Raw genomic sequence first — 26,971 nt, 5'->3', positions numbered from 1 at the left:
GACTGAGCAACTAACACTTTCACTTTTCTACCATCAGTTCTTTATGGTAAGTTATAGGTTATAGTAACAAGTCTTCCACCTTCTAACCACACATTCAGGTCTTAGGGCACTAGCAGTTTGTGTGGACTCAGCCACTAATAAACAAATACTAACATTGGTCAAATAAAGTTATATTTGAAAAAGTAAATATGTTTCCCAAGAAAACCATGTAAGTCACAGCAAAGTGATATCAAAGTTATCCTTTGATTCTGGGCTAAATATGTGAAAAAACCATACCCTTCCTTCCTGTACCCACAATCCTGCTCTGTAATTTCCACAGTAGAACTGTTAGAAATGCATCTTGATGGTCAACTCTTGACCTTCACGTTTCATGAGAAAATGTTTTCATATAAATTATTCTCTAAAACTCATTTGTTAGTTGATTATTTCTAACATGGAATATCTTTCTTCTAGGTGGTGTTTGTCAGAGTCACCTTGAGAGATTATTTTCAAACTATACTTTCTTTCCTTCTTCCTCAAGATTCTGGTACCTTCCTGATACGAAGCATCATATTGACATATTAATTTATCCCTTTGTCTTTCAGTTTTTTCTGGTTATTTTACTACTGTGAATAAGCTATAGTGAACACGTGTACAGGCCTTTTTGTAGACACATGTTTGCATTTCTTTGGGGGTGATAACTAGGAGTGGAATTGCTCGATCGGAAGGTGACTTGTTTAGTTTCTAAGACACTGCTAGGCCTCTTCTTAAAGGGATGTACCACTTTTACGTTCAGTCAGCAGTGTAAGAGAATTCTAGCTGCTGCACATCGCTGCCAACTCTTGGTGTTGGAAGTTATCTTCATTTCTGGTGGGTATTTCATTCTGGTCTTGATTTATGTTTTCCTGATGATTAATTAAATCGAGCAATTTTGCTTGTGCTTATGGGTTGTTCGTACAGTTGAACCTTTAGCAACACAGGTTTGAGCTTTGTGGGGCCACTTATATTTGAATCTTTTTCAATAAACACAGTACTGTGGTACAACACAGTCCACGATGGGTTGAATGAGGATACAGAATGGCATACAGGTAGGGCCCGCTGTAAAGTTACACAGGGATTTTCAACTAGGTGGGGGCTGGTACCCCAGCCCCCATATTGTTCAAGGGTTAACTGTATATTTTTGTTAAGTGTCTGTTCATATCTTTTTCCCACATTGTTTTATTTTTTTATCTTTTTATTATTAAGTTATAAAAATTCTTCCTATGTTCTAGTTATAAGCCCTTTTGCAGATATGTTTTAGAAATAATTTCTCTCAGTCTGTAGTCAGCCTAATTTAATATTCTGTGTGGTATCTTTTAAAGAATCAAGTTTTAAATTCTGGTGAGGTCTACCGTATCAGTATTTTGTTTTATTTTTTTTAATGGCAGTTACTTTCTGAATTTTGTCTAAGAAATTTTACTCATTCCCAGGTTATACAGACAGTATTCTCCTACATGCTTCATGGATTTAGATTTTATATTTAGAATTGTCTCAAATTAAGTTTTATATACTGTGTGAAGGACTGAGGCTCATTTTCTCACTGTAGGAATATTTGATTGTTCCCACATTGTTTGTTGCAAAGACTTATTTCCCCAATTGATTTGGAACCTATAGAGGCACTAATTCAAAGATCGATTACCCAGTAAGCACAGGTTTATATCTGAGCTTGCTATTCTGTTATTTTGGCCTCTTTATCTGTCATCATAATACCATCTTGTTTGGGTTACTCTAGCTTTACGCTTTAAACTCAGGTAATTTAAGACTTCAGCTTTGTTTTTCTTTTGCAAAACTGTTTTAAATATCCTAGATCCTTTGCATTCCAGTATAAAATTTAGAAATCAGTTTGTCAACTTCTGCAAAAGAGGCCTATTGGGATTATGACTGAGATTGCAGTCAATTTATAGATTAGTTTTGGTGATTTGATATCAATATTGAGTGTTCCTATCCACAAATATGGTTTCCGCTGTTTTTATTTTCTTTCTATTAGGTCAGCAATGTTTTATAGTTTTTGATGTTTTTATATTTAAAGTGCGTCGCTTCATAGTTGGGCCTCGTCTAGCAATGCAGTTTTAACAATCTCAGCCTTTAATTTGGAAGTTTAGTTTAATAATATTTACATGGCTGGGATTTAGCTCTACCATTTTTCCTTATGGTTTCTATTGGCTACATATTGCGACTTTTTTCCCCCTACTTTTTTTTTTTCATCCCTTTTAGGGAGGTAGGAGAGATTAATTGGATTTTTTCAGGAATTCCATTTTAATGTCTCTGTTGACTCTTAAATTGTATCTGTTTGCACATTTTTTTCAGTTCAGTTCAGTCGCTCAGTCATGTCTGGCTCTTTGCAACTCATGGACTGCATGCAGCACACCAGGCCTCCCTGTCCATCACCAACTCCCAAGTTTACTCAAACTCATGTTCATTGAGTCGGTGATGCCATCCAACCATCTCATCTTCTGTCGTCCCCTTCTCCTCCCTCTTCAGTCTTTCCCAGCATCAATCAATCAGGTCTTTTCAAATGAGCCAGTTCTTTTCATCAGGTGGCCAAAGAATTGGAGTTTCAGCTTCAGCATCAGTCCTTCCAGTGAATATTCAGAACTAATTTCCTTTAGGATGTACTGGTTGGATCTCCTTGCAGTCCAAGGGACTCTCAAGAGTCTTCTCCAACACCACAGTTCAAAAGCATCAATTCTTTGGTGCTCAGCTTTCTTTATAGTCCAACTCTCACATCCATACATGACTACTGGAAAAACCATAGCCTTGACTAGACAGACCTTTGTTGGCAAAGTAATGTCTCTGCTTTTTAATATGCTGACTAGGTTGGTCATAACTTTCCTTCCAAGGAGTAAGCGTCTTTTAATTTCATGGTTGCAGTCAACATCTACAGTGATTTTGGAGCCCAAAAAATAAAATCTGCGACTGTTTCTTCATCTATTTGCCATGAAGAAGGGACCAGATGCCATGATCTTCGTTTTCTGAATGTTGAGCTTTAAGCCAACTTTTTCATTCTCCTCTTTACCTTTCATCAACAGGCTCTTCAGTTCTTCTTCACTTTCTGGCATAAGAGTGGTGTCATCTGCATATCTGAGGCTATTGATATTTTTCCCAGCAATCTTGATTCCAGCTTGTGCTTCATCCAGCCCAGTGTTTCTTATGATGTACTCTGCGTATAAGTTAAATAAGCAGGGTGACAATATACAGCCTTGATGTACTCCTTTTCCTATTTGGAACCAGTCTGTTGTTCCATGTCCAGTTCTAACTCTTGCTTCCTGACTTGCATACAGGTTTCTCAAGGGATAGGTCAGGTCATCTGGTATTCCCATCTCTTTCAGAATTTTCCACAGCTTGTGGTGATCCACACAGTCAAAGGCTTTCTCATAGTCAATGAAGCAGAAATAGATGTTTTTCTGAAACTCTCTTGCTTTTTTGATTATCCAGCAGATGTTGGCAGTTTGATCTCTGTTCCTCTGCCTTTTCTAAAACCAGCTTGAACAACTGGAAGTTCATGGTTCATGAATTGCTGAAGCCTGGCTTGGAGAATTTTGAGCATTACTTTACTAGCGTGTGAGATGAATGCAATTGTGTGGTAGTTTGAGCATTCTTTGGCATTGCCTTTCTTTGGGATTGGAATGAAAACTGACCTTTTCCAGTCCTATGGCCACTGCTGAGTTTTCCAAATTTGCTGGCATGTTGAGTGCAACACTTTCACAGCATCATCTTTTAGGATTTGAAATAGCTCATCTGGAATCCTGTCACCTCCACTAGCTTTGTTCGTAATGATGCTTCCTAAGGCCCACTTGACTTCACATTCCAGGATGTCTGGCTCTAGGTGAGTGATCACACCATCGTGATTATCTGGGTTGTGAAGCTCTTTTTTGTATAGTTCTTCTGTGTATTCTTGCCACCTCTTTGTAATATCTTCTGCTTTTGTTAGATCCATACTGTTTCTGTCCTTTATCGAGCCCATCTTTTCATGAAATATTCCCTGGTATCTCTAATTTTCTTTTTTTTTTTTTAAGATTCTACCTTTTATTTTTATTTTTTATTTTTTAACTTTACAATATTGCATTGGTTTTGCCATATATCAACGTGAATCCGCCACAGGTATACATGTGTTCCCCATCCTGAACCCTCCTCCCTCCTCCCTCCCCGTACCATCCCTCCGGGTCGTCCCAGTGCACCAGCCCCAAGCATCCAGTATCATGCATCGAACCTGGACTGGCGACTCGTTTCATGTATGATATTATATATGTTTCAATGCCATTCTCCCAAATCATCCCACCCTCTCCCTCTCCCACAGAGTCCAAAAGACTGTTCTGTACATCAGTGTCTCTTTTGCTGTCTCGTATACAGGGTTATTGTTACCATCTTTCTAAATTCCATATATATGCGTTAGTATACTGTATTGGTGTTTTTCTTTCTGGCTTACTTCACTCTGTATAATTTTCGCTGGTATTTCCCATTCTATTGCTTTCCTCTATTTCTTTGCACAGATCACTGAGGAAAGCTTTCTTATCTCTCCTTGTTATTCTTTGGAACTCTGCTTTCAAATGGGTGTATCTTTCCTTTTCTCCTTTGCTTTTTGCTTCTCTTCTTTTTACAGCTATTTCTAAGTCCTCCTCAGACAGCCTTTTTGCTTTTTTGCATTTCTTTTTCTTGGGGATGATCTTGATCCCTGTCTCCTGTACAATGTCATGAACCTCCATCCATAGTTCATCAGTCACTCTATCAGATCTAGTCCCTTAAATCAATTTCTTACTTCCACTGTGTATCGTTAGTGATTTGATTTAGGTCATACCTGAATGGTCTAGTGGTTTTCCCTCCTTTCTTCAATTTCAGTCTGAATTTGGCAATAAGGAATTCATGATCTGAGCCGGTCAGCTTCTGGTCTTATTTTTGGTGACTGTATAGAGCTCCTCCATTTTTGGCTGCAAAGAATATAATCAATCTGATTTCGGTGTTGACCATCTAGTGATGTCCATGTGTAGATCTTGTCTTGTGTTGTTGGAAGAGGCTGTTTGCTATGACCAGTGTGTTCTCTTGGCAAAACTGTGTTAGCCTTTGCCCTGCTTCATTCTGTTCTCCAAGGCAAAAATTGCCTTTTACTCTAGGTGTTTCTTGACTTCCTACTTTTCCATTCCAGTCCCCTATAATGAAAAAGACATCTTTTTTGATGTTAGCTCTAGAAGGTCTTGTAGGTCTTCATAGAACCATTCAACTTCAGCTTCTTCAGCATTACTGGTCAGGCCATAAACTTGGATTACCATGATATTGAATGGTTTGCCTTGGAAATGAACAGAGATCATTCTGTTGTTTTTGAGATTGCATCCAAGTACTGCATTTTGAACTCTTGTTGACTATGATGAAGAATCCCTTCTAAGGGATTCTTGCCTACAGTAGTAGATATAATGATCATCTGAGTTGAATTCACCCATTCCAGTCCATCTTAATTCATTGATTCCTAAAATGTCAATGTTCACACTCTTGCCATCTCCTGTTTGACCACTCCCAGTCTCCATTCTAAAGGAGATAAGCCCTGGGTGTTCTTTGGAAGGAATAAGGCTAAAGCTGAAACTCCAGTACTTTGGCCACCTCATACGAAGAGTTGACTCATTGGAAAAGACTCTGATGCTGGGAGAGATTGGGGGCAGGAGGAAAAGGGGACAACAGAGGATGAGATGGCTGGATGGCATCACCAACTTGATGGACGTGAGTTTGAGTGAACTCTGGGAGATGGTGATGGATGGGGAGGCCTGGCATGCTGTGATTCGTGGGGTCGCAAGGAGTTGGACACAACTGAGCGACTGAACTGAACTGAATTTGCCTTGATTCATGGACCTAACATTCCAGGTTCCTATGCAATATTACTCTACAGCATCGGACCTTGCTTCCATCATCAGTCACATTCACAACTGGGTGTTGTTTTTGCTTTGGCTCCGTCTCTTCATTCTTTCTGGAGTTATTTCTCCACTGATCTCCAGTAGCATATTGGGCATCTACCGACCTGGGGAGTTCATCTTTCAGTGTACTATCTTTTGGCCTTTTCATACTGTTTGTGGGGTTCTCAAGGCAAGAATACTGAAGTGGTTTTCCATTCCCTTCTCCAGTGAACCACATTTTGTCAGAACTCTCCACCATGACCTGTCTGTCTTAGGTGACCCTACATAGCATGGTAATAGTTTCATTGAGTTAGACAAGGCTGTGGTCCATGTGATTAGATTGGTTGGTTTTCTGTGATTGTGGTTTTCAGTCTGTCTGCCATCTGATGGAGAAGGATAAGAGGCTTACGGAAGGTTCTTGATGGGAGAGACTGACTGAGGGGGAAACTGGGTCTTATTTTGAGTAGTGGGGCCATTCTCGGTAAATCTTTAATCCAGTTTTTCATTGATGGCTGGAGCTGTGTTCCCTCCCTGCTATTTATCTAGGGCCAAACTATGGTGGAATGACTTCTGTGGTGTAGGAGATGTAGGAGACCCAGGTTTAATCCCTGGGTCGGGAAGATCTCCTGGAGAAGGAAATGGCAACCCACTGTAGTATTCTTGCCTGGAAAATCCCATGGACGGAGGAGCCTGGTAGGCTACAGTCCATGGCGTCTCAAAGAGTCGGACATGACTGAGAGACTTCACTTTCAAACTATGGTGGAGGTAATGAAGGTAATGGTGACCTCCTTCAAAAGATCCTATGCATGTACTGCTACACTCAGTGATCCCAACCCTGCAGCAGGCCAGCACCAACCCACGCCTCCACTGGAAATTCCTGGATACTCACAGGCAAGTCTGGGTCAGTCTCTTATGGGGTCACTGCTCCTTTCTCCTGGGTCCTGGTGCACAAAGTTCTGTTTGTGCCCTCCAAGAGTCTCTTTTCCAGTTCTGTGTAAGTTCTGGCAGCTCTGTGGTGGGGTTAATGGCGACCTCCTCCAAGAGGGCTTAGCCATACCCAGGTCTACTGCACCCGAGCCCCTGTCCCTGTGACAGTCCACCACGGACTTGTACCTCCACAGGACAGGCTCAAACACTGTTCTGTCTCAGTCTCTGTGGGGCCCCTGGGTCCTGGTGCACACAAGGTTTGTTTGAGCCCTCTGAGCGTCTCTGGCGGGAACGGGGTTTGATTCTAAGTGCGAATTCGCCTCTCCTACCACCTTGCTGGTGCTTCTCCTTTGCCCGTGGACGTAGGGTATCTCCTCACAGCTGCTCCAGTGCCTACCATCCTACTGGGGTTTCTCTGACCCCAAACGTGGGATATCTCCTCTCGGCCGGTCCAGCAAAGTGCAGCCGCTGCTCCTGATCTTGGACTTGGGGTGTCTCCTCACGGCCACTGGTCCTGACCTTGGACGTGGGATATCTCCTCACGGCCACTGGTCCTAACCTTGGACGTGGGGTATCTCCTCACGGCCACTGGTCCTGACCTTGGACGTGGGGTATCTCCTCACGGCCACTGGTCCTGACCTTGGACGTGGGGTAGCTCTTCTTGGCCACTCGCCACTCATTTTTTAGTGGTTGCTAAATATACATCTTTAATATTTCAATATAGAAATTGCAATGTACATCCTTAACTTTTCACAGTCTCCTTAGAATTAACATTGTACATTTCACATAAAAAAGAAGAAAGAAGTAAGGGCCAAGTTCTCTTGACTGCAGTTCTGTATATCTTTATTACATCTGTCAGATGTATAAATCAACAAATGTTAAAAACCAGTGATATAATTTAGTTTTATAATTTTTGCTTTTTAAGTAATATTTTAAAGAAATTAAGACAAAGAAGATGGTCTTTCATATTTATTTGTGTATTTGCTCTTTAGAGTGCTCTTCATTCCTTCTTGAAGATCCAGATCTTTCCTTCAGGCTGAAGAGCTTCCTTTAGCATTTCTTATAGTCAGTTTGGTAACAACACATTGATTATCAGTTGTTACTTATCATTTGTCTTTATTTCACCTTCATTTTTTTTTTAATGGAAAATAAAGGACAGTATATTTTAGTTGTAGCGTATACTTTTGGATCCCAACATGTTGCTAAATGTCTCATACCTCAGGCCCTGCCTCAGGTACTTAGCACCATACAGGCACCAGGTTGTTCTGCCTGGAACCACACACTTGAATGCACCAGCTGGAACTCCTTTGATCTGGCTTTGGCTTATTCAGCAGATTACTTAGGAGAGGGTGGTCCATTGTCAAAGAGGTGATTCGTGCAAGGAATGCATGTCTGGCAAACAGCCTTCAGTTTGTTGATTGTTGTGGTATTTATGGTAACAGAGATTTTGTATCTTTTTCCTGATTTAAGGAAATTTCTTGCAGTTCTCTGTGATGATGATGACATCCAAATGAACCAATAAAATTGACATCCAAATGAACCAATAAAATTTAACAGTAGAATTCCTACTGTTTCATATTCCTGTGGCACTAGTGTGTGGGTATTTTGTACCAAAGTGCTTTATAGATTTCAAGGTGAGCTTGACATTTTGGGAGTACTGGTTCATCTACGTTACATACCAGGGACCTTTTCCTAATGTAGGTGAATATTTTGGTTATTTTCTGGTTGTTCCAACAATGGTAATTTTCATGGGCAAAATCTGAAGCCATCGCTCTGGGTGGTGCTTCAGTCTTCCTTCTGCATCTTGTCGTGATTTGGGAGGAATGCTGTCCTTATCATGAACATTTAAATCAATTCTGCGGACATTTCTTTATTATTCCAAAAACTTCAGAGAACAGGGATTTTGTAATAACTGATCCAGAAATTTCCTACCACTTTAAGAATGCCTAACAATAAGACTCAGTGGTAAAGAATCTGTCTGCAAATTCAGGAGATGTGGGTTCTATCCCTGGGTCAGGAAGATCCCTGGAGGAGGAAATAGCAACCCACTCCAGTATTCTTGCCTGAAGAATCCCATGGACAGAGGAACCTAGTGGGCTACTGTCCATGGGGTTGCAAAGAGTCAGATATGAATTAACAACTGAGCATGCACAACAATAAGCAAAAGCAGTGATGGAGATGAATACTGCTCTATACTTAGGAAAACTCAATTCTTCCACCCCATCAAATTGGCTGCTAAGTGGAAGATGTTAAAAAAAAAAAAAGAAAAAACCTGAAGTTGCTTTTGTTGTTGTTGTTATGGGATTCCATCTCTCCAAGACTTACAAGGAGAATGCCTCTTAGGAATTATTTTTTAAATTAACTAGTGAAATACTGTAAGTTAATAAAGTAAGTATTATTTCTGGAAGAGGTCTTAGTAAAGGAATCACCTGAAACTTCACTTCTGCTTGTGAGAATTAAAAAAAAAAACTTAAGTAGTTTTATTAACTTTGTGTCGTGTGTGTTTCTTGGCAAGTCGAAACCCTGTCACCAATCCAGCTTCACTGAATATGAGCTCATATTTTTTCCTTTTCTCATATTTTCCTTAAAGGCTTTAATTTTAATAGTTGAAACAATTTTGAAGAAGATAAAGGAAATATATGATAAAAAGATGAAAGCTTTAAGAAGAAAGGGAAAAAGCCTTCATTTCCTTGGAGCGGATATTGTTATTCAGTGTTTATGAGGGAATGATAAACACTTGCACTCATCTCACATGCTAGTAAAGTAATGCTCAAAATTCTCCAAGCCAGGCTTCAGCAATATGTGAACCGTGAACTTCCTGATGTTCAAGCTGGTTTTAGAAAAGGCAGAGGAACCAGAGATCAAACTGCCAACATCCACTGGATCATGGAAAAAGCAAGAGAGTTCCAGAAAAGCATCTATTTCTGCTTTATTGACTATGCCAAAGCCTTTGACTGTGTGGATCACAATAAACTGTGGAAAATTCTGAAAGAGATGGGAATACCAGACCACCTGACCTGCCTCTTGAGAAATTTGTATGCAAGTCAGGAAGCAACAGTTAGAACTGGACATGGAACAACAGACTGGTTCCAAATAGGAAAAGGAGTACGTCAAGGCTGTATATTGTCACCCTGTTTATTTAACTTATATGCCGAGTACATCATGAGAAATACTGGACTGGAAGAAACACAAGCTGGAATCAAGATTGCTGGGAGAAATATCAATAGCCTCAGATATGCAGATGACACCACCCTTATGGCAGAAATTGAAGAGGATCTAAAAAGCCTCTTGATGAAAGTGAAAGTAAAGAGTGAAAAAGTTGGCTTAAAGCTCATCATTCAGAAAACAAAGATCATGGCATCCGGTCCCATCACTTCGTGGGAAATAGATGGGGAAACAGTGTCAGACTTTATTTTTCTGGGCTGCAAAATCACTACAGATGGTGACTGCAGCCATGAAATTAAAAGACGCTTACTCCTTGGAAGGAAAGTTATGACCAACCTAGATAGCATATTCAAAAGCAGAGACATTACTTTGCCAACAAAGTTTCGTCTAGTGAAGACTATGGTTTTTCCTGTGGTCATGTATGGATGTGAGAGTTAGACTGTGAAGAAGGCTGAGCACTGAAGAATTGATGCTTTTGAACTGTGGTGTTGGAGGAGACTCTTGAAAGTCCCTTGGACTGCAAGCAGATCCAACCAGTCCATTCTAAAGGAGATCAGCCCTGGGATTTCTTTGGAAGGAATGCTGCTAAAGCTGAAACACCAGTACTTTGGCCACCTCATGTGAAGAGTTGACTCATTGGAAGTCTGTGATGCTGGGAGGGATTGGGGGCAAAAGGAGAAGGGGACGACAGAGGATGAGATGGCAGGGTGGCATCACTGACTCGATGGACGTGAGTCTGGGTGAACTCCGGGAGTTGGTGATGGACAGGGAGGCCTGGTGTGCTGTGATTCATGGGATCGCAAAGAATAGGACATGACTGAGCGACTGATCTGATCTGATCTGATGGCAATAAGACATAATGATTTGCACCCCACAAACTGTTCCCTATAGTCATGTATTAAACCATAGAAGAAAAAAGGCAACCCATTTTCCCTTGGAAAAGGGAGTAATATCAGAATGTTATAGCTCAATGGAAAAGTTCACAAGATTAAAAAACTCTGAAATTTATTTCATACCTTGAAGTCCACAGCAGGGTTCTACAGAGGAGAGAGAGGAGCAAGGTCTCAGTGACCAGGTCTGAGGGAGGGAGAGAGTATGTTCCAGCCCAGTGGCTCCAAAGAGTTAGAGTCACTCTTCAGAGGATTAGACATGAAAGAGTGTGATCTCAGTGGGCTCTGGAACCACTGGCACCTTCTGTTCACTCTCTCTCTTTTTTTTTTTTTTAATTGGAGTATAGTTGAATAGCATGAAAAGGCAAAAAGATATGACACTGAAAGATGATCCTCCTAGGTCAGTAGGTGTCCAGTATACTACAGGGCAAGAGCAGAGAAATAGCTCCACAAAGATTGAAGAGGGTGAGCCAAAGCAGAAATGACACCTGGTTGTGGATGTGTCTGGTGGTGAAAGTAAAGTAAGATGTGTAAGCAACAATATTGCATAGGAACCTGGAATGTTAGGTCGTGAATCAAGATAAGTTGGATGTGGTCAAACCAGAGATGGCAAGAGTGAACTTGACATTTTAGGAATCAGTGAACTAAAATGGACGGGAGTGACCAAATTTGATTCAAATGACCATTGTATCTACTACTGTGGGTGAGAATCCCTTAGAAGAAATGGAGTAGCCATCATATTCAACAGAAGAGTCTGAAATGCAGTCCTTGGGTGTAATCTCAAAAACAACAGAATGAACTCGGTTCATTTCCAAGGCAAACCATTCAACATCACAGTAATCCAAGTCTGTGCCCCAACCACTAATGCTGAAGAAGCTGAACTTGGAATGATTCTCTGAAGACCTACAAGGCCTTCTAGAACTAACACCAAAAAAAAAAAATGATGTCCTTTTCATCATAGGGGACTGGAATGCAAAAGTTGGAAGTCAAAAGATAGCCTGGAGTAACAGGCAGATGTGGCCTTGGAGTATAAAATGAAGCAAGGCAAAAGCTCACAGTTATGCCAAGAGAACACACTGGTCATAGCAAACTCGCTCTTCCAACAGTAGAAGGGATGACTTTACATGTGGACATCATCAGTACTAAAATCAGATTGATTATATTCTTTGCACCCAAAGATGGAGAAGCTCTACACAGTCTGCAAAAACAAGACCTGGAGCTAACTATGCATCAGACCATCTGCTCCTTATTGCAAAATACAAGAAAGTATGGGAAACCATGAGGCCATTCAGGTATGACCTAAATCAAATCCCTTATGAGTGTGCAGTGTAGGTGATGAATAGATTCAAGGGATTAGTTCTGGTAGACAGAATGCCTGAAGAACTATGGATGGAGGTTCATAGTGTTGTACAGGAGGTAGTGACCAAAACTATCCCCAAGAAAAGAAATATAACAGCAAGACAAAGTGGTTGTATGAGGAGGCCTTGCAAATAGCTGAGAAAAGAAGAAAAGCAAAAGGCAAAGGAGAAAGGAAAAGATACACCCAACTGAATGCAGAGTTCTAAAGAATAGCAAGGAGAGATAAGAAAGCCTTCCTCAGTGATCATTGCAATGAAATAGAGGAAAACAATAGAATGGGAAAGTCTAGAGATCTCTTCAAGAAATCAGAGATTCCAAGGGAACATTTCATGCAAAGGTGGGCACAATAAAGGAATAAGGAAACAATACGGACCTAACAGAAGCAGAAGAGATTAAGAAGAGGTGGCAAGAATACGCAGAAGAACTACACAAAAAAGATCTTAATGATGCAGATAACCATGATCCTGTGATCACTCACCTATAGCCAGACATCCTGGAGTGCGAAGGCAAGTGGGTCTTAGGAGCATTACTTCGAACAAAGCTGGTGGAGGTGATGGAATTCCACCTGAGCTATTTCAGATCCTAAAATATGATGCTGTGAAAGTACTGCACTCAATATGTCAGCAAATTTGGAAAACTCAGCAGTGGCCACAGGACTAGAAAAGGTCAGTTTTTATTCCAATCCCAATGAAAGGCAAGGCCAAAGAATGTTAAAATTACTGTACAGTTGCACTCATTTCATATGCTATAAGGTAATCCTCAAACTCTTCCAAGCTAGGCTTCAGGAGTACATGAATTGAGGACTTTTAAGATGTACAAGCTGAACTTAGAAAAGGCAGAGGAACCAGAACTAATTGCCAACATCTGCTGGATCATAGAAAAACCAAGGATATTCCAAAAAAGATCTGCTTTGTTGACTACGCTAAAGCCTTTGACCGTGTGGATCACAACAAACTGTGGACAATTCTTTCTTTCTTTCTTTTTTACTTTATTGTATTGGTTTTGCCATACATCAACATGCATCCGCCACAGGTGTACACGTGTTCCCCATCCTGAACCCCCCCTCCCACCTCCTTCCCCATACCATCCCTCTGGATCATCCCAGTGCACCAGCCCCAAGCTTCCTGTGTCCTGCATCAAACCTGGACTGGCTATTCATTTCTTATATAATATTATACATGTTTTAATGCCATTCTCCCAAATCATCCCCCACCTTCCTTTCCCACAGAGTCCAAAAGACTATTCTATACATCTGTGTCTCTTTTGCTGTCTCGCATACAGGGTTGTCATTACCATCTTTCTAAATTCCATATATATGCATTAGTATAGAGATGGGAATACCAGACTACCTTATCTGCCTCCTGGGAAACCTGTATGCAGGTAAAGAAGCAACAATTAGAACCGAACATGGAACAACAGACTGGTTCCAAATTGGGAAAGGAGTACATCAAGGCTCCTTTGTCACCCTGCTTATGTAATTTATATGCAGAGTACGTCATGTGTAATGCCAGGCTGGATGAAGCTCAGGCTGGAATCAAGATTGCCAGGAGAAATATCAATAAACTCAGATATGCAGATGATACCATTATAATGGCAGAAAGCGAAGAGGAACTAAAGAACTTCTTGATGAAAGTGAAAGAGGAGAGTGAAAAAGCTGTCTTAAAACTCAGCATTCAAAAAAAAAACAAAAAAAACCAAGACCATGGCATCCAGTCTCATCACTTCTTGGCAAATAAATGGGGAAACAATGGAAATAATGACAGACTTTATTTTCTTGGGCTCCAGAATCACTGCAGTGACTGCAGCCATGCAAGACACTTGCTCCATGGAAGAAAAGCTATGACAAACCTACACAACATATTTAAAAGCAGAAACATCACTTTATTGACAAATTGAGTGAGTGAGTGAGTGAGTGAGTAAAGTCACTCAGTCGTGTCCTCTTTGTGACCCCATGGACTGTAGGAGCCTACCATGCTCCTCTGTCCATGGGATTTTCCAGGCAAGAGTACTGGAGTAGGTTACCATTTCCTTCTCCAGAAGATCTTCCCAACCCAGGGATTGAACCCGGGTCTCCCACATTGTAGGCAGATGCTTTACTGTTTGAGCCACCTTACTGACATAATGTGTAGTCAAAAGCTATGTTTTTTCCAGTAGTCGTGTGTGGATATGAGAGTTGGACCATAAAGCAGGCTGAGTGCTGAACAATTGATGATTTTGAACTGTGGTGTTGGAGAAGACTCTTGGGAGACTCCCTTAGACTTCAAAGAGATCCAACCAGTCAATCCTAAAGGAAATCAACTCGGAATATTCATTGGAAGGACTGATGCTGAAGCTGAAGCTCCAGTACTTTGGCCACCTGATGTGAAGAGCCAGTTCTGCTGGAAAAGTCCCTGATGCTGGGAAAGAATGAGGGCAAGCAGAGAAGGGGGCGACAGAGTATAAGATGGTTGGATGGCATCACTGACTTAATGGATGTGAGTTTGAGCAAACTCTGGGAGATAGCAAAGGACAGGAAAGCCTGGCATGCTGCAGTTCATGGGGTTGCAGAGAGTCAGACATGACTTGGCTACTGAACATCAACATAGTTGATTTACAGTGTCACTGTTAGCTTCACAAAGCAACAGTATATAGCAATATATAGCAACAGTATATGGCAATAGTTATAGCAAAGCAATATTTTATATATATATAAAATATCTATATATTACATATATAGATATATATCTATATATAAATACAGGAACCAGAGATCAAATTGCCAACATCCTCTGGATCATCGAAAAAGCAAGAGAATTCCAGAAAAAATTCTATTTCTGCGTTATTGACTATGCCAAAGCCTTTGACTGTTGGATCACAATAAACTGTGGAAAATTCTGAAAGAGATAGAAATACCAGACGACCTGACGTGCCTCTTTAGAAACGTGTATGCAGGTCAGGAAGCAACATTTAGAACTGGACATGGAACAACAGACTGGTTCCAAATAGGAAAAGGAGTACGTCAAGGCTGTATATTGTCACCCTGCTTATTTAACTTATATGCAGAGTACATCATGAGAAACGCTGGGCTGGAAGAAGCACAAGCTGGAATCAAGATTGCCAGGAGAAATATCAATAACCTCAGATATGCAGATGACACCACCTTATGGCAAAAACTAAAAAGCCTCTTGATGAAAGGTAAAGAGGAGAGTGAAAAAGTTGGCTTAAAGCTCAACATTCAGAAAACTAAGATCATGGCATCTGGTCCCATCACTTCATGGGAAATAGATGGTGAAACAGTGTCAGACTTTATTTTTGGGGGCTCCAAAATCACTGCAGATGATGATTGCAGACATGAAATTAAAAGACGCTTACTCCTTGGAAGGAAAGCTATGACCAACCTAGATAGCATATTCAAAAGCAGAGACATTACTTTGCCAACAAAGGTCTATCTAGTCAAGACTATGGTTTTTCCTGTGGTCATGTATGGATGTGAGAGTTGGACTGTGAAGAAGGCTGAGTGCCGAAGAATTGATGCTTTTGAACTGTGGTGTTGGAGAAGACTCTTGAGAGTCCCTTGGACTGCAAGGAGATCCAACCAGTCCATCCTAAAGGAGATCATCCTGGGTGTTCATTGGAAGGACTGATGCTAAAGCTGAAACTGCAATACTTTGGCCACCTCATGCGAAGAGTTGACTCATTGGAAAAGACCCTGATGCTAGGAGGGATTGGGGGCAGGAGGAGAGGGGGACGACAGAAGATGAGATTGCTGGATGGCATCACCAACTCGATGGACCTGAGTTTGAGTGAACTCCGGGAGTTGGTGATGGACAGGGAGGCCTGGCGTGCTGTGATTCATGGGGTTGCAAAGAGTCGGACATGACTGAACGACTGAACTGAACTGAACTGAACTCTGTATTGACAACAGTATATCCTGCTTGGGGACAGTTTCTCCTTCCTGAAAACCTTTTGGCTAATCCTTTTATCTTAAAAGTGTAAATTATGGGAGTGGGTCTAGTAAGATCTTTACAATCTCCAGATATTCTTTTGATTCATTGTAATAACTAATTAAAAAGTATATTACTCCCTTGCTAACACTAGTGAGGGGGCACTCTTTCTGCCCCCTTCTGATGTCTGTCAGAAGCTTTCTCTACCTTTTTTATACTTCAATAAAACTTTATTACACCAGTTCTTCCCTGGTGGCTCAGGTGGTAAAGCAGGAGACCCAGGTTCTATCCCTGGGTTGGGAAGATCTCCTGGAGAAGGAAATGGCAACCCACTCCAGTATTCTTGCCTGGAAAATCCCATGGACGGAGGAGCCTGGTAGGCTACAGTCCTTGGGTTCACAAAGAGTCAGACCCAACTGACCGACTTCACTTTCACTTTATTACACAAAAGCTCTGAGCAGTCAGACCTCGTTTCTGCCCTGGATCGAATTCTTCTCCTCCGGAGGCCAAGAATCCCTGCGTCTTTCATGGTTTAGCAACCTTTCAGAAGTTAACTACATGATGACCAGACTGTATCCAGGACTTGAGCTGCCACAATTCTGAGAATTGACTTCAAAGAAATGGGAACAAGTGTACCGCAGGACTGAAGATAACTGTACCTGTAACAAACAAGATGATGCCGGTCAGACCACTGATGACCAGTGAAGATGACTGTTAGAGATGACTGTGCTGTTTCTGCATGTAACCTCCCCCCACCCCACTCTGTAAAAGCTGTCACCTCCTGCTTGGTGGTGGTGTTGGGGGGGGAGTCAGTCTTTGGACGTATGTCCGCCACCTCCCCCCACCCCCGTTGCCAGCATCTGAAATAAAGCAAATTTTCTTCCCACCAACCTGGCCTGCTTATTGGCTTTTGAATGGCGAGCAGCCAGACCCCCAGATGCTGATCCCCTTTCAGGTGCTGTTTCTCCTGCTCCTCAGAGCCTCCTCAGTTGGATACCCAAGAGGTCACAGGGAGGATCCTTTTGGCTGCCCAAGGAAACTCTTCTCCAGTGACCTTTTGCCTCAAACCCATGGTCTAAAACTTGTTTACACTAGAATGGAATGAGCGCAGCAGCAGAGATTGCTATTAATAAAATAACAGATTCTGAGGAGAGGACTGGGAAGGAAAACAAATGCAGTGTGAGGAGAAAGAGCAGAGTGAAGGGGAGTCGGAGTGGTGAAAGCCTCCTCCTGCCCTGCCGGGGTCATCTCTCCCGAGTGTGTTTGTCTCTGTCCCTGGAAACCACCACGTGGAGATGGTGCTTCCTCCGCTGAGGGGCTGAAGATGCTCTGTGCAGGTTTCTTTGTGACAATTTATATGACAGCTTGTCGGGTGCATTGGGTATATGGCTGACCTAAGGTATGGAATGTTCTTGATGTGGATGGCAGGGCCGTGTGGAATCTTCCACTGCCTTCTACACGAGTAGGAGTTTCAGAGCTGCAGCCTGTAAGTCCCAGGAAGTGCAAAACAGTTTGTGTATGCCAGACCATCGTACCAAAGAGATCTTGTCAGTTTCCTCATAATTTTTTAACCTTTGAACTGCTTTTGAAACATTGCGCACTGGAAGGAGGGCGGGGAGAGGAGTGTCTTGGGACTTTCCTAAGCCACTTGGGGCAGGGGGAGACGGGGGGAACTACAGGCTGCCTGGTGCGATGCTGCTGCTACTGGGCTCAGTTCACCTCGGGTCACTTCAGGTTTCCTAAGGGCAAGATGTTTTCTCAGCAGAAAGGGGAGATGTGCTGTTTGTTACTTAAGACACTAGTTTAGCACTGCTTTGTTTTCCATCTCTCAGGTTTTTAAGGAGGAGAAGTACCTGAAGGACGCAGTGGAGTGCAGCGACGTGATTTGGCAGCGAGGTCTGCTGCGGAAGGGCTATGGGATCTGCCACGGGACTGCTGGGAATGGCTACTCCTTCCTTTCCCTTTACCACATCACACAGGATAAAAAGTACCTCTACCGAGCTTGCAAGGTAAGAGCATGTCTATCCAGACAGCTTTTGAGCCCTCCAGAGCACACAAAGCCCAAAACAGCTCTCTGGTTTCAGACATGCTTCGCCCAGCTCTGCAGTTTCTTCTACACAGCCGTGTCCCTGCTGGCCCTCTGCCTCAGGGGTCCTCTCTGTGCAGTGGGACTGGGGAGTGGAAATGCCCTCCTCAGTCCCACAACCTGTTAAGTGTGCCTTCCTGTGCATTTATTAGCCTCGTGACTTTAGGACGTCCCTTCTTTAAGCCTCAACTGGAAAAATACTATCCACCTCCTAAATTTGTTCCAAGAAAAATCAATTGTGATAATGGGCAGATCATCAGTCAGTGCCCCTGCTTAAAGTCCTCCAGTGGTTCACACTGCTCCATGCACAGAACCCACGCCCCCACGCTGGAGGGCCCGTGTGCCTCAGCCCTCGCATGCCTCCTCTTGCCTCGCCGTGTGCTCCACACTGCTGCTTCCCCCGCCCCCCCCAGCCCCCCGTGCTCTCGTGGGGCACAGCAGGCCTGGGGCTCCCCTGAAATCCTCCTGGTGGAGGGGACCTCTGAGGTCTCGACCCTGGTGATGGAGCTGCTGCTCACTGCGGGGTGCTCCGCTTGCTCTTGCTGTGCCATGCCCTCGACCATGAGCCGGGACAGTGCCTGGCCCCAAGTGGAGACTAACAAAGACGCTTTCAGGTGTTTGAAAATGAATGCACAAAGCAAGACTCAGTAAACGTTTGCTATACACACTTCACAAAATAGTTATGAAGACACTGGAAAAAAAGATTGGAGGAAAATACATCAAAATGTACAAGACCATGGGTGGATGGGGGCATTCAGAGTGGCTTATTTTTTATATTTATTACTATTCTGAAGGCTTTTCTTAAACCAGGTGGAATAGAGCCGTGGTGCCCATGCTCACAAAGGCCGTGCACACAGGGTCTTGCGAGGGCACTGAGGGCAGGTGCTGGCCCAGGAGTGTCATGTAAACTGAGACCCAGAGGAGAGCTGGAGGCTTTGCAGGGCTGGGGGATGGGAGCAGAGCTGCCCGCAGAGGGAGCTGGAGGGGTGAGCACCCTGGGGCCATGACGTTCCATTGGCCGGAGCAGAGACATGAGGGGCAGCTTCGGGTGACAGCAGTCACAGTGGCAGATGAGCAAGAAGTTGTGGGGATTGGGGAAGACTTCACAAGGAGGGAGGCACGGCTAGTTTTCTAAAGATGTAGAGCTTTTCAGGTGGGCCAGGAAAGCATGGCGTGGAGAGGGGGTGTCTCTCCCTTAGGAGAAGAGCTCCTGCAGAACCATGGAGGCAGGTGCAGCACAGGGGAGCCCGACACCCCAAGTGCTCAGTGTTAGGGGGTGCAGGGTGAGGGATGAAGTCAGAAGGGCAGAGGCCAAAGAAAGCTAGTCCTTCCCCTAGTCAGTAGATCTCAACCTTGGTTACACTGTAGACTCACTGGGAGCTTGTGAGTGCTTAAAAGCTCTCACACTTAAGAGGGCCTGGACCCCAGCCTAGATCCAGTGGTGCAGGAGCCCAAGCCCTGTGGTCCCAGCAGCTCTGGGTCTCCCCACCAGCCACATGAGTCCTCATCTGTCAGGAGGGGCTTCATGAGGGTTTGTAATTCATGTTCAGGCTTCTCTCTCAGAAGGATCACCATGGTTTCTCCAAATTGTTGTTTAATAATTAATGCAGGAAATGTTGGGGCTTCCCTGGTGGTCCAGTGGCTAAGAATCTGCCTTCCAATTCAGAGGATGTGGGTTTGATCCCTGGTCAGGAAACTAAGATCCCATATCCCACATTCAGAGCAACTAAGCTGGCGTGCTGCAGCTACTGACCAGTGTGCTCTGGAGCCTGAGCACCTCAGCTGTAGAGTTTGTGTACCTCAGGGCTGTAGCTAAGACCCAATGCAGCCAAACAACTCACTCACTCGATATTTTTTAAAAAGCGGAAATGTAGAGTTACAAACCAAGGATACTGGCTATGATACTAAAGAGAGATTTAGAAACACTTAGGATGTTGAGCCCACAGAATTTGGTGGATTTTTTTTAATGTGGAGAAGACAGAAATGTATGAATATCTTCCTGATGTCTGACTAAGAAAACCAGATAGATAGTGCATCAAAAGAGCTAGAAGTGTGTGAGGGCCTGGAGGGTAGAAAGCAGCATGGGTTTTATTATAATGTCACAAAAATCCGTTGAAGAAGTTTCAGAAGGAAGCGTCAGAGAGCTCAGAAGAGTTGCTGAGAAAGCTAAGGGATGCGTTTTCTAGAGGAATAGGGTGGGCAGTGGGAAGCCCAGGGGCTCAATGAGGAAAGGAGGGGAGAGGGGGGCAAGCTGCATATTCAGCAACAGTGCTCAGCATGCAGGGGTTTTCGTCAACACAGAGTGCCTGCCAGGGCGGAAGGCAATGCCTGGAAGAGATAGAAGGTTGTGAATTGTGTGCTTTTTACTTCAGTCTTCCCAACAACCTTCCTGGGTAAATCCTCCCTGACGGATGAGAAACAGGCGTAGACAGGTGACAGGACTTGCCAGGTCTCACATCCTTAGAAGAGGTGGCGCTAAGTCCCTCCAGGCCCACACTGCTGGCCGCTCTGTTGCCTGGGCATCTGGGCCTTTGATTCTTTGTGAATTCACTACAGTGTCTTATTAGTTCCATTTCCACCAAGTGAAACCCCACCCTTAAAAATAAATGTCTTTCTTCCTAGTTTGCAGAGTGGTGTCTAGAATATGGAGCACATGGCTGCCGAATTCCTGACAGACCCTATTCTCTCTTTGAAGGTAAGAGTGATGGAAACTCCAGGTTCAAGTCTCTGGGTGCGTGCGTTTGGTCCTCCTGGCTCTGTGTACCATCACAGTTGATCTTACTTAGTGATCGGTGCAGAGCTGGCAAATACCAGGAGCAAAGTTATTCCTTGCTGAAAACTATACTGAGTCTCTTTACCTTGCCTGTTTGTGCTCCTGTGAACTTTTGCCATGTATTTTTAGATCTTTTGTGAAGTATATATGCATAGACTATATGCTGCTTAGTGGTGGAAGAAATAATAAGTTTTTCCTCTGCATTTCACCTGTAATACTATGCATATAGTATTGATCTATTCACAGCAAACTTGGTTAGTTATTTAGATACATTTAATTATTTAAGTCATATAAAGAAGCAGGATGGGGAACACATGTATACCTGTGGCGGATTCATTTTGATATTTGGCAAAACTAATACAATTTGTAAAGTTTAAAAATAAAATTAAAAAAAAATAAAATAAAATAAAAAATAAACTAAAAAAAATAATACTAGTAATTTAAAAGTATTAGTAATAAAACTATTAGTACTTGGAAAAATAATAAGAAAATTCTGAAAAACAAGAGCAGTGAAAGAAACCAGCAAACACATTGAGAGTCTGCTGCAGGCAGAATGCATAGAATATAATTCAGGAAAACCAAACAGAAGACCTGCAGAGACTGAGATATTCTAACATAAGTTGCAGAAACTAAGGGCAAAGGTTAAATGGGGTTGGGATGAATTGACAGCAACTTTTTAATTACTTTAGGGCTACATTTTATAGTAATTCCAAAGTAAATTCCAGAAGGAATAAATGAATACTTATAAAAAAATCAAATAATAGATGGGTGTTAAGTTTTGTCAAGTACAAAGCTGATAAGATCATGTGATTTTTCTCTTCAACCTCCTAGCACTGTGAATCACATTGGTTCACTTTCAAATATTAAGCCAATCTTGCATCTCTGGAATAAACCTTACTTGACCATGGTGTACAGTGCTTTTTATGTATTGCAGAATTGTATTTGCTAATATTTTGTTATGGTTTTTGCATCTGTAGTCATAAGGAATATTTGCCTGTAGCTGTCCATTTTTATACTGTCACTGTCTGGTTTTGCTATCTGGGCAATACTGGCCTACTAATTGATATTTTCTCTGTTTTCTGTAATAGATTGTATACTAATTGGTAGAAGAATTCTGGTTTAAATGTTTGGTAACATTCTTCCACAAAACCTTCCTAGCCTAAAGATTTCTTTTTCATGAGTCTTAAATTTATGAACTTAATTTAATAGTTTACCAGGCTGTAAGTTATCTATTTCATATTCAGTGAGTTTTATTAGTTTGCATTTTTAAGATATTGCTCCATTTCACCTGTGGGGTCAAATTTATGTGTATAAAATTTTGGTAGTATCCCTTCTTTATCTTTTTGATGTTTTGAATTGTCCGTAGTGATATGCCATGTTTTATTTCTGCTATTGATAATATTTTAATCATATAATAGACAAGTGAACAAAAATTAGAGCATTTGTCATTATCTTTTGCAAAAAAAAAGATCTTTTTTAGTATTCACAGATTTTATAATGAAAAAATGTTTCTCAGGATAAAAATTTTCATCGTGTCATAAAAATGAGTTGTATCAGATATAACAGAATAACCTGTGTGTGTGTGTGTGTGTATAGAAATAACAGAATAATAGATATAACCTTAACTGTAAATGAAGTTCATTCAGGTTCATAAATTCAAGTTTATAAATGGCAAATTCAAAGCCCCAGTGGGTGAAAATCTTTGAATGTTCCTGCCTAGAGGCTGGGAAGCTCTCAGATTCTTTTGGATCCTGTGCCTGACAAATGCCTGGCAAAAGACACCAATAAGTTGGTTCTAGTCAGATGGTGAGTGGCTGTGTGGAGGCCACGAGGCTGGCAGGGCCCCTAGCTCTTGGAACCCTTTCTGCAGGAGTTCCCTCCAACCAAGGGTTCGTTCGGGTAGGCTGCTGAGTTACTGCAGTGATTGGCGGTGGGGATTTTAACCAAGCAAGTTTGTTCTACGTAGTATTTTTAAAACCTAAGGAAAATATAAAATGCAGCTTTACATTTGAAATAAAAACATAACAACTCTGAGAGGAAGTTTACATGTTGGAATATCACAATAGCAACGCCCTTAACTTTTTTGTTAGCAGTTCTATGAAATCACCATAAAGTGTCAGGATGCAAGATTTAAAAATAAGATAGTGAAGAAAACCTGCTGTGTGCTAATTTTTCCATTTATGTGTGTGAAGTTATTTTTAAAGTCCTCACTACCTTTCCCCACATTTTACAGCCCCAGTAAAGGCAGTGATTAAAAGTCAGTTGGCTTGGGACCCCACCACACACCGTTTTTTTCACGATGGATGACATTTTTCGTTGCAGGCATGGCTGGCACTATTCACTTCCTCTCTGACATCCTGGCCCCAGAGGCATCACGGTTTCCAGCATTTGAACTCAGCTCTTCACAGAGGGATACAAAGGTTCAAAAAGACTAGTAAGAGATTTGACTGGACCAGAAGCCACCAGGTTGCTGAGTGCCTGACACAGAACCAACTGGGAATTCTGAAGGCGGGAGAAGGAGAAGCAGACGTCTTCCTAGACCCCCTGTGTCAGAGTGTGGTGACAGACCGTCCCATCAGCATTCTGTAACAGTGCCCCCTCGCTGGTGTAAAATATGAATTATTCGTGTCCAGTCCTCTGTCGTGTGTGCATGTCTCTTGGTGTTTGCTGTCCGTAGGTGTAGGTTGTTCTAAACAGAAGCCCTTCTCTGTCCATGAGCCCGAGCTGGCTGTGCATGAGGGCACACGGCAGCCACTTCTCTGTACATACTATTAAAGTGAGGTGTTTTCTGTTTTGACAAACAAGGAAATAGGCAGGTGGTGTCTCTTATGTAACAGAATTCTCCACAGTGATGTCCCAGTGGTAAAGCTTTCCAGTATTTTCTGCGTGTGCCTTTCAGATGAGAGTGAGAGAAAGACCACTCCAAAAATGAAAAAATAAAACAGGATTGCTGAAGTAGGGGGTGGAGAGCCTTTCCACTAGATGGTCAAGCGTGCACACTCTGTGTGTTGTGCTCCTAGTGTTTCTAAGAAGCCAAAGGGGGCACATTCCAGCATTGTCCCCTGCTGGGACTCCCATTCTTAGGCTTGTTGTGTGAAGTTCTAGACTCTCCTCAATCCAAGGCAGCCTGTGCCCTGAGGAGTGGACCCGTGATACCAGGGACATTCGGGGGAGCTTTGTCATGGCCACATGAAATCAAGTAGCAGCGGCTGAGGGCCGGCAAGTCTCGGTTCAGTGTATGTTATTAAAACAGACTGAACCTCAGTTCTATCAGCATTGTAACTTAGTGCTGTAAGTTCAGTGGATACAATTCCAGATAGGTTATTCCCATGTCCCTCCACTTAAACTTTTTTCAAAATTTAGTAAGTTATCAAAGTACAAATTTGGGATGAATATAGTCCTTATTTTTGTCTATTATTCAGGTGATAGAAATCTCACATTTGATGAAATGTATTAAGCATAAAGTACTAGTCTGTGTCTATGCATATGGGAAACAGTTCTAACCAGGAAAATTACACTGTCTGTCTGACATTTTTTGTTTTAAAACTGGGTATTGACTTGGATTAGCATACCCTCAGGGTATTTTTACCATGTAGATCTGTCTTTAGAAGAATTTTGTTGTCATGGTATGAATGGTCTGAGACTTTCTACAGACTTCTCACTTATGGGCCAAGGCCTGATCAAAACAAGGTAGATCTCTGATGATCTGCTCCTTGTCTACAAGGGGTTGTCAAGTGTTTGTCAGCCCTGGTTTCCACTCCTTTCATAAAGGAGGAAGAAGAATGCCCACACAGAACAGAGATTCCTTTGCACGTGCGCAGTTCTTGGGATGCCAAGCCTTGTTTGTGGGGCTAACACCCTAACATGTGCCCTTTGGTTTCTAAATGATGCCTCATGCATCTCTTCATTTTCTGACACTCATTTCTGTGTCATGACTGTTTTTTTAAGTTAATTTGATGACTTCCATAGGTATAAATCCTCATGATTGTATATTCAACCAGCTCCATGGGTCTCCTCATGTGCTTCTCAGGCAGCCCAGTTTCCCAGGACCCACAGGTAGGACTGGAGTGGGTTGGGCTGTTGTAAGAAAAGCTCACTTGACCTCAGCCCACACGCACCATTCCCATCTCAGCCAGACCTCAGTGGCAGCCCGCCAGGCCTGGGCACAGAGTTACATCCAGGCTGGCTCATTTCCCAGGGGAGGCCAGAGCAGCAGCACAGGAATCACCCCACTCAGCAAGAGGGAGCTGCTCATGGAAACCCGGGTTCTGGCCACGTCTCCTGACCAGAAGCAGCGAGAGTGACCCTTATTACCTGGGCATCTTGCCTGTGTGTTCAACTTGCTTCTGCCCAACATACTAAGGGAAGATAGAGCACTTGTGAGGTGAATGGAGGATATGTTATTTACAGGGCTTGTTTGGAAGCCTGCTTACCTGCTACATGTGTTAACACAGCGCAGGCTGTGACTCCTGGTGGTGACACAGGCTCCAGTTCCCAGTTCCCCGAAGAAAGAGAACACCCACAACTGATGTAGTGGTTCTGATAGTGTGTGAATTTGGTTTTCAGAGCATTTCAGTGATTTCTTAGATTTGTTCATTTTCTCCAAAATGCGTCTAAGCTTTTAAAATAATGTGTGTGCACAATTCCATTTTAAAATTTGAAAGAGAAAAAGTTGATGTCCACAAAAAGTGTGTGGGGTACTCTAGTTCAGTACTTAGTAAAAACAGTTTTGTTGTGACACTTGTGGAGTCTTCCTCTGTTCTCACCTCTCTCTACCTTCAAGAGCGATGGTTGGGAGCCTTGGTCACCATTGTGAAGGTTGCCTTCCTCATAAAACATGTGGCAACTGCTTGTGTTGTGATGTCCTAGATAGCTCACTAGAATAATAGCTCTCTTTTTTGACTCCGAGGCCCTCCAGAACCTGGGTAATACTAAGAGAAGCCTGTCTTGAGCTTGCATGTGTAACAGGCCTTTTCATCCACAGTTGCCCCGAACAGTCAACAGTGTGTCGGCATCACGGCATGGCTGGTTGGGGGGAGTGGGTTATGGCATGGCTGGGGGGTCACTGCATGCCTGCGGGTGGGCACTGTACTCATTACTATTTTCTAGTGAGGAAGCTGATGGCCTGCCATGGTCACAGCGTGGCCAAACTTGTGAGTTGTACTCAGCACTTTCTCTCCTATGTGCCCGATACAGAAGGTGAGAAAGTGAAGCCTGAGAGAAGCCCTGTCGTCTCTTCCCTGCTTTCTGGGCCCCTCGAACCATTCAGTGCAGTCTCAAACTATTCTTAACTTTATAAGGCAATCTTAGAGCTGTTATTTCATTTGCTAAATTCACAAAAGCAATACTCAGGTGTGAAGTCCAGGTTCCCTAAACATTTTTATAGACTGTCTTTACTCCTTCCCAGTCTCTTTGCTGAAGCTTAAAAAGGGCCCTTCCAAGTCTGAATTTTTCCACATCACGTCTGGAGGAGAGCCATGTGTCATTTCCAGCATGATTGTCACCGTGATGCCTGTCACCCTTCTGTCAGACTGGCCAGTGGCCCTGGCAGGCTGTGCTGCATCATTGCTTTTCCTGATCAGAGGAAGACTGCAGGCTCCTTCAAGGCCCCTGCTCCATGGAGATAGGTCACTGGATCAGGGGGGCTATGAAAGTGTCCAGTCTGCATCCCAAGTGTCACTGCTACCCCCTTCCTTCTCCAACTTGGAGGTGGGAGGCTCAGTTCCTCCCAGCGAATGTTTGGTTCACATGTGCGGCATGCCAGGCCTCATGCTCATTGCTGACAGAGAAGTGCTAACCCACCTCTTGCAGCTCACCATCTCTGTTGAGCACCTGCAGGAAGTGAGCAGGCTGGAGCTCAGGCTCAGGTCTCGCCCTCCTTTGGCAGGACCTCGGACAGCTCCTCGGTGTGTGGGCGGGGCTTGTGACCTGAGTGCACTTCCGGGTCCCAGCAG

At 43.0% G+C, this 26,971-nt stretch overlaps 1 protein-coding gene across 2 annotated transcripts in view; it reads left to right on the top strand.

Moving 5' to 3' along the window:
* The window catches only part of LANCL2 (LanC like glutathione S-transferase 2), an 86,284-nt gene extending 60,529 nt beyond the window's left edge, over window positions 1-25,755 (top strand). For both annotated transcript variants that reach the window (XM_019984739.2, XM_019984738.2), the window contains 3 exons: window positions 17,991-18,167; window positions 20,867-20,939; window positions 23,340-25,755. In XM_019984739.2, coding sequence (XP_019840298.1) covers window positions 17,991-18,167; window positions 20,867-20,939; window positions 23,340-23,452 — 363 coding nt within the window. In that variant the 3' untranslated portion in view covers window positions 23,453-25,755. The remainder of the gene's footprint in view (window positions 1-17,990; window positions 18,168-20,866; window positions 20,940-23,339) is intronic.
* The last annotated feature ends 1,216 nt before the right edge of the window (window positions 25,756-26,971 follow it).

This window comes from Bos indicus, chromosome 22 (genome assembly GCF_029378745.1).
Source record: "Bos indicus isolate NIAB-ARS_2022 breed Sahiwal x Tharparkar chromosome 22, NIAB-ARS_B.indTharparkar_mat_pri_1.0, whole genome shotgun sequence".
In the NCBI taxonomy this organism is placed as follows: Eukaryota; Metazoa; Chordata; class Mammalia; order Artiodactyla; family Bovidae; genus Bos; species Bos indicus.
This window is presented reverse-complemented; position numbering and strand designations above follow the sequence as displayed.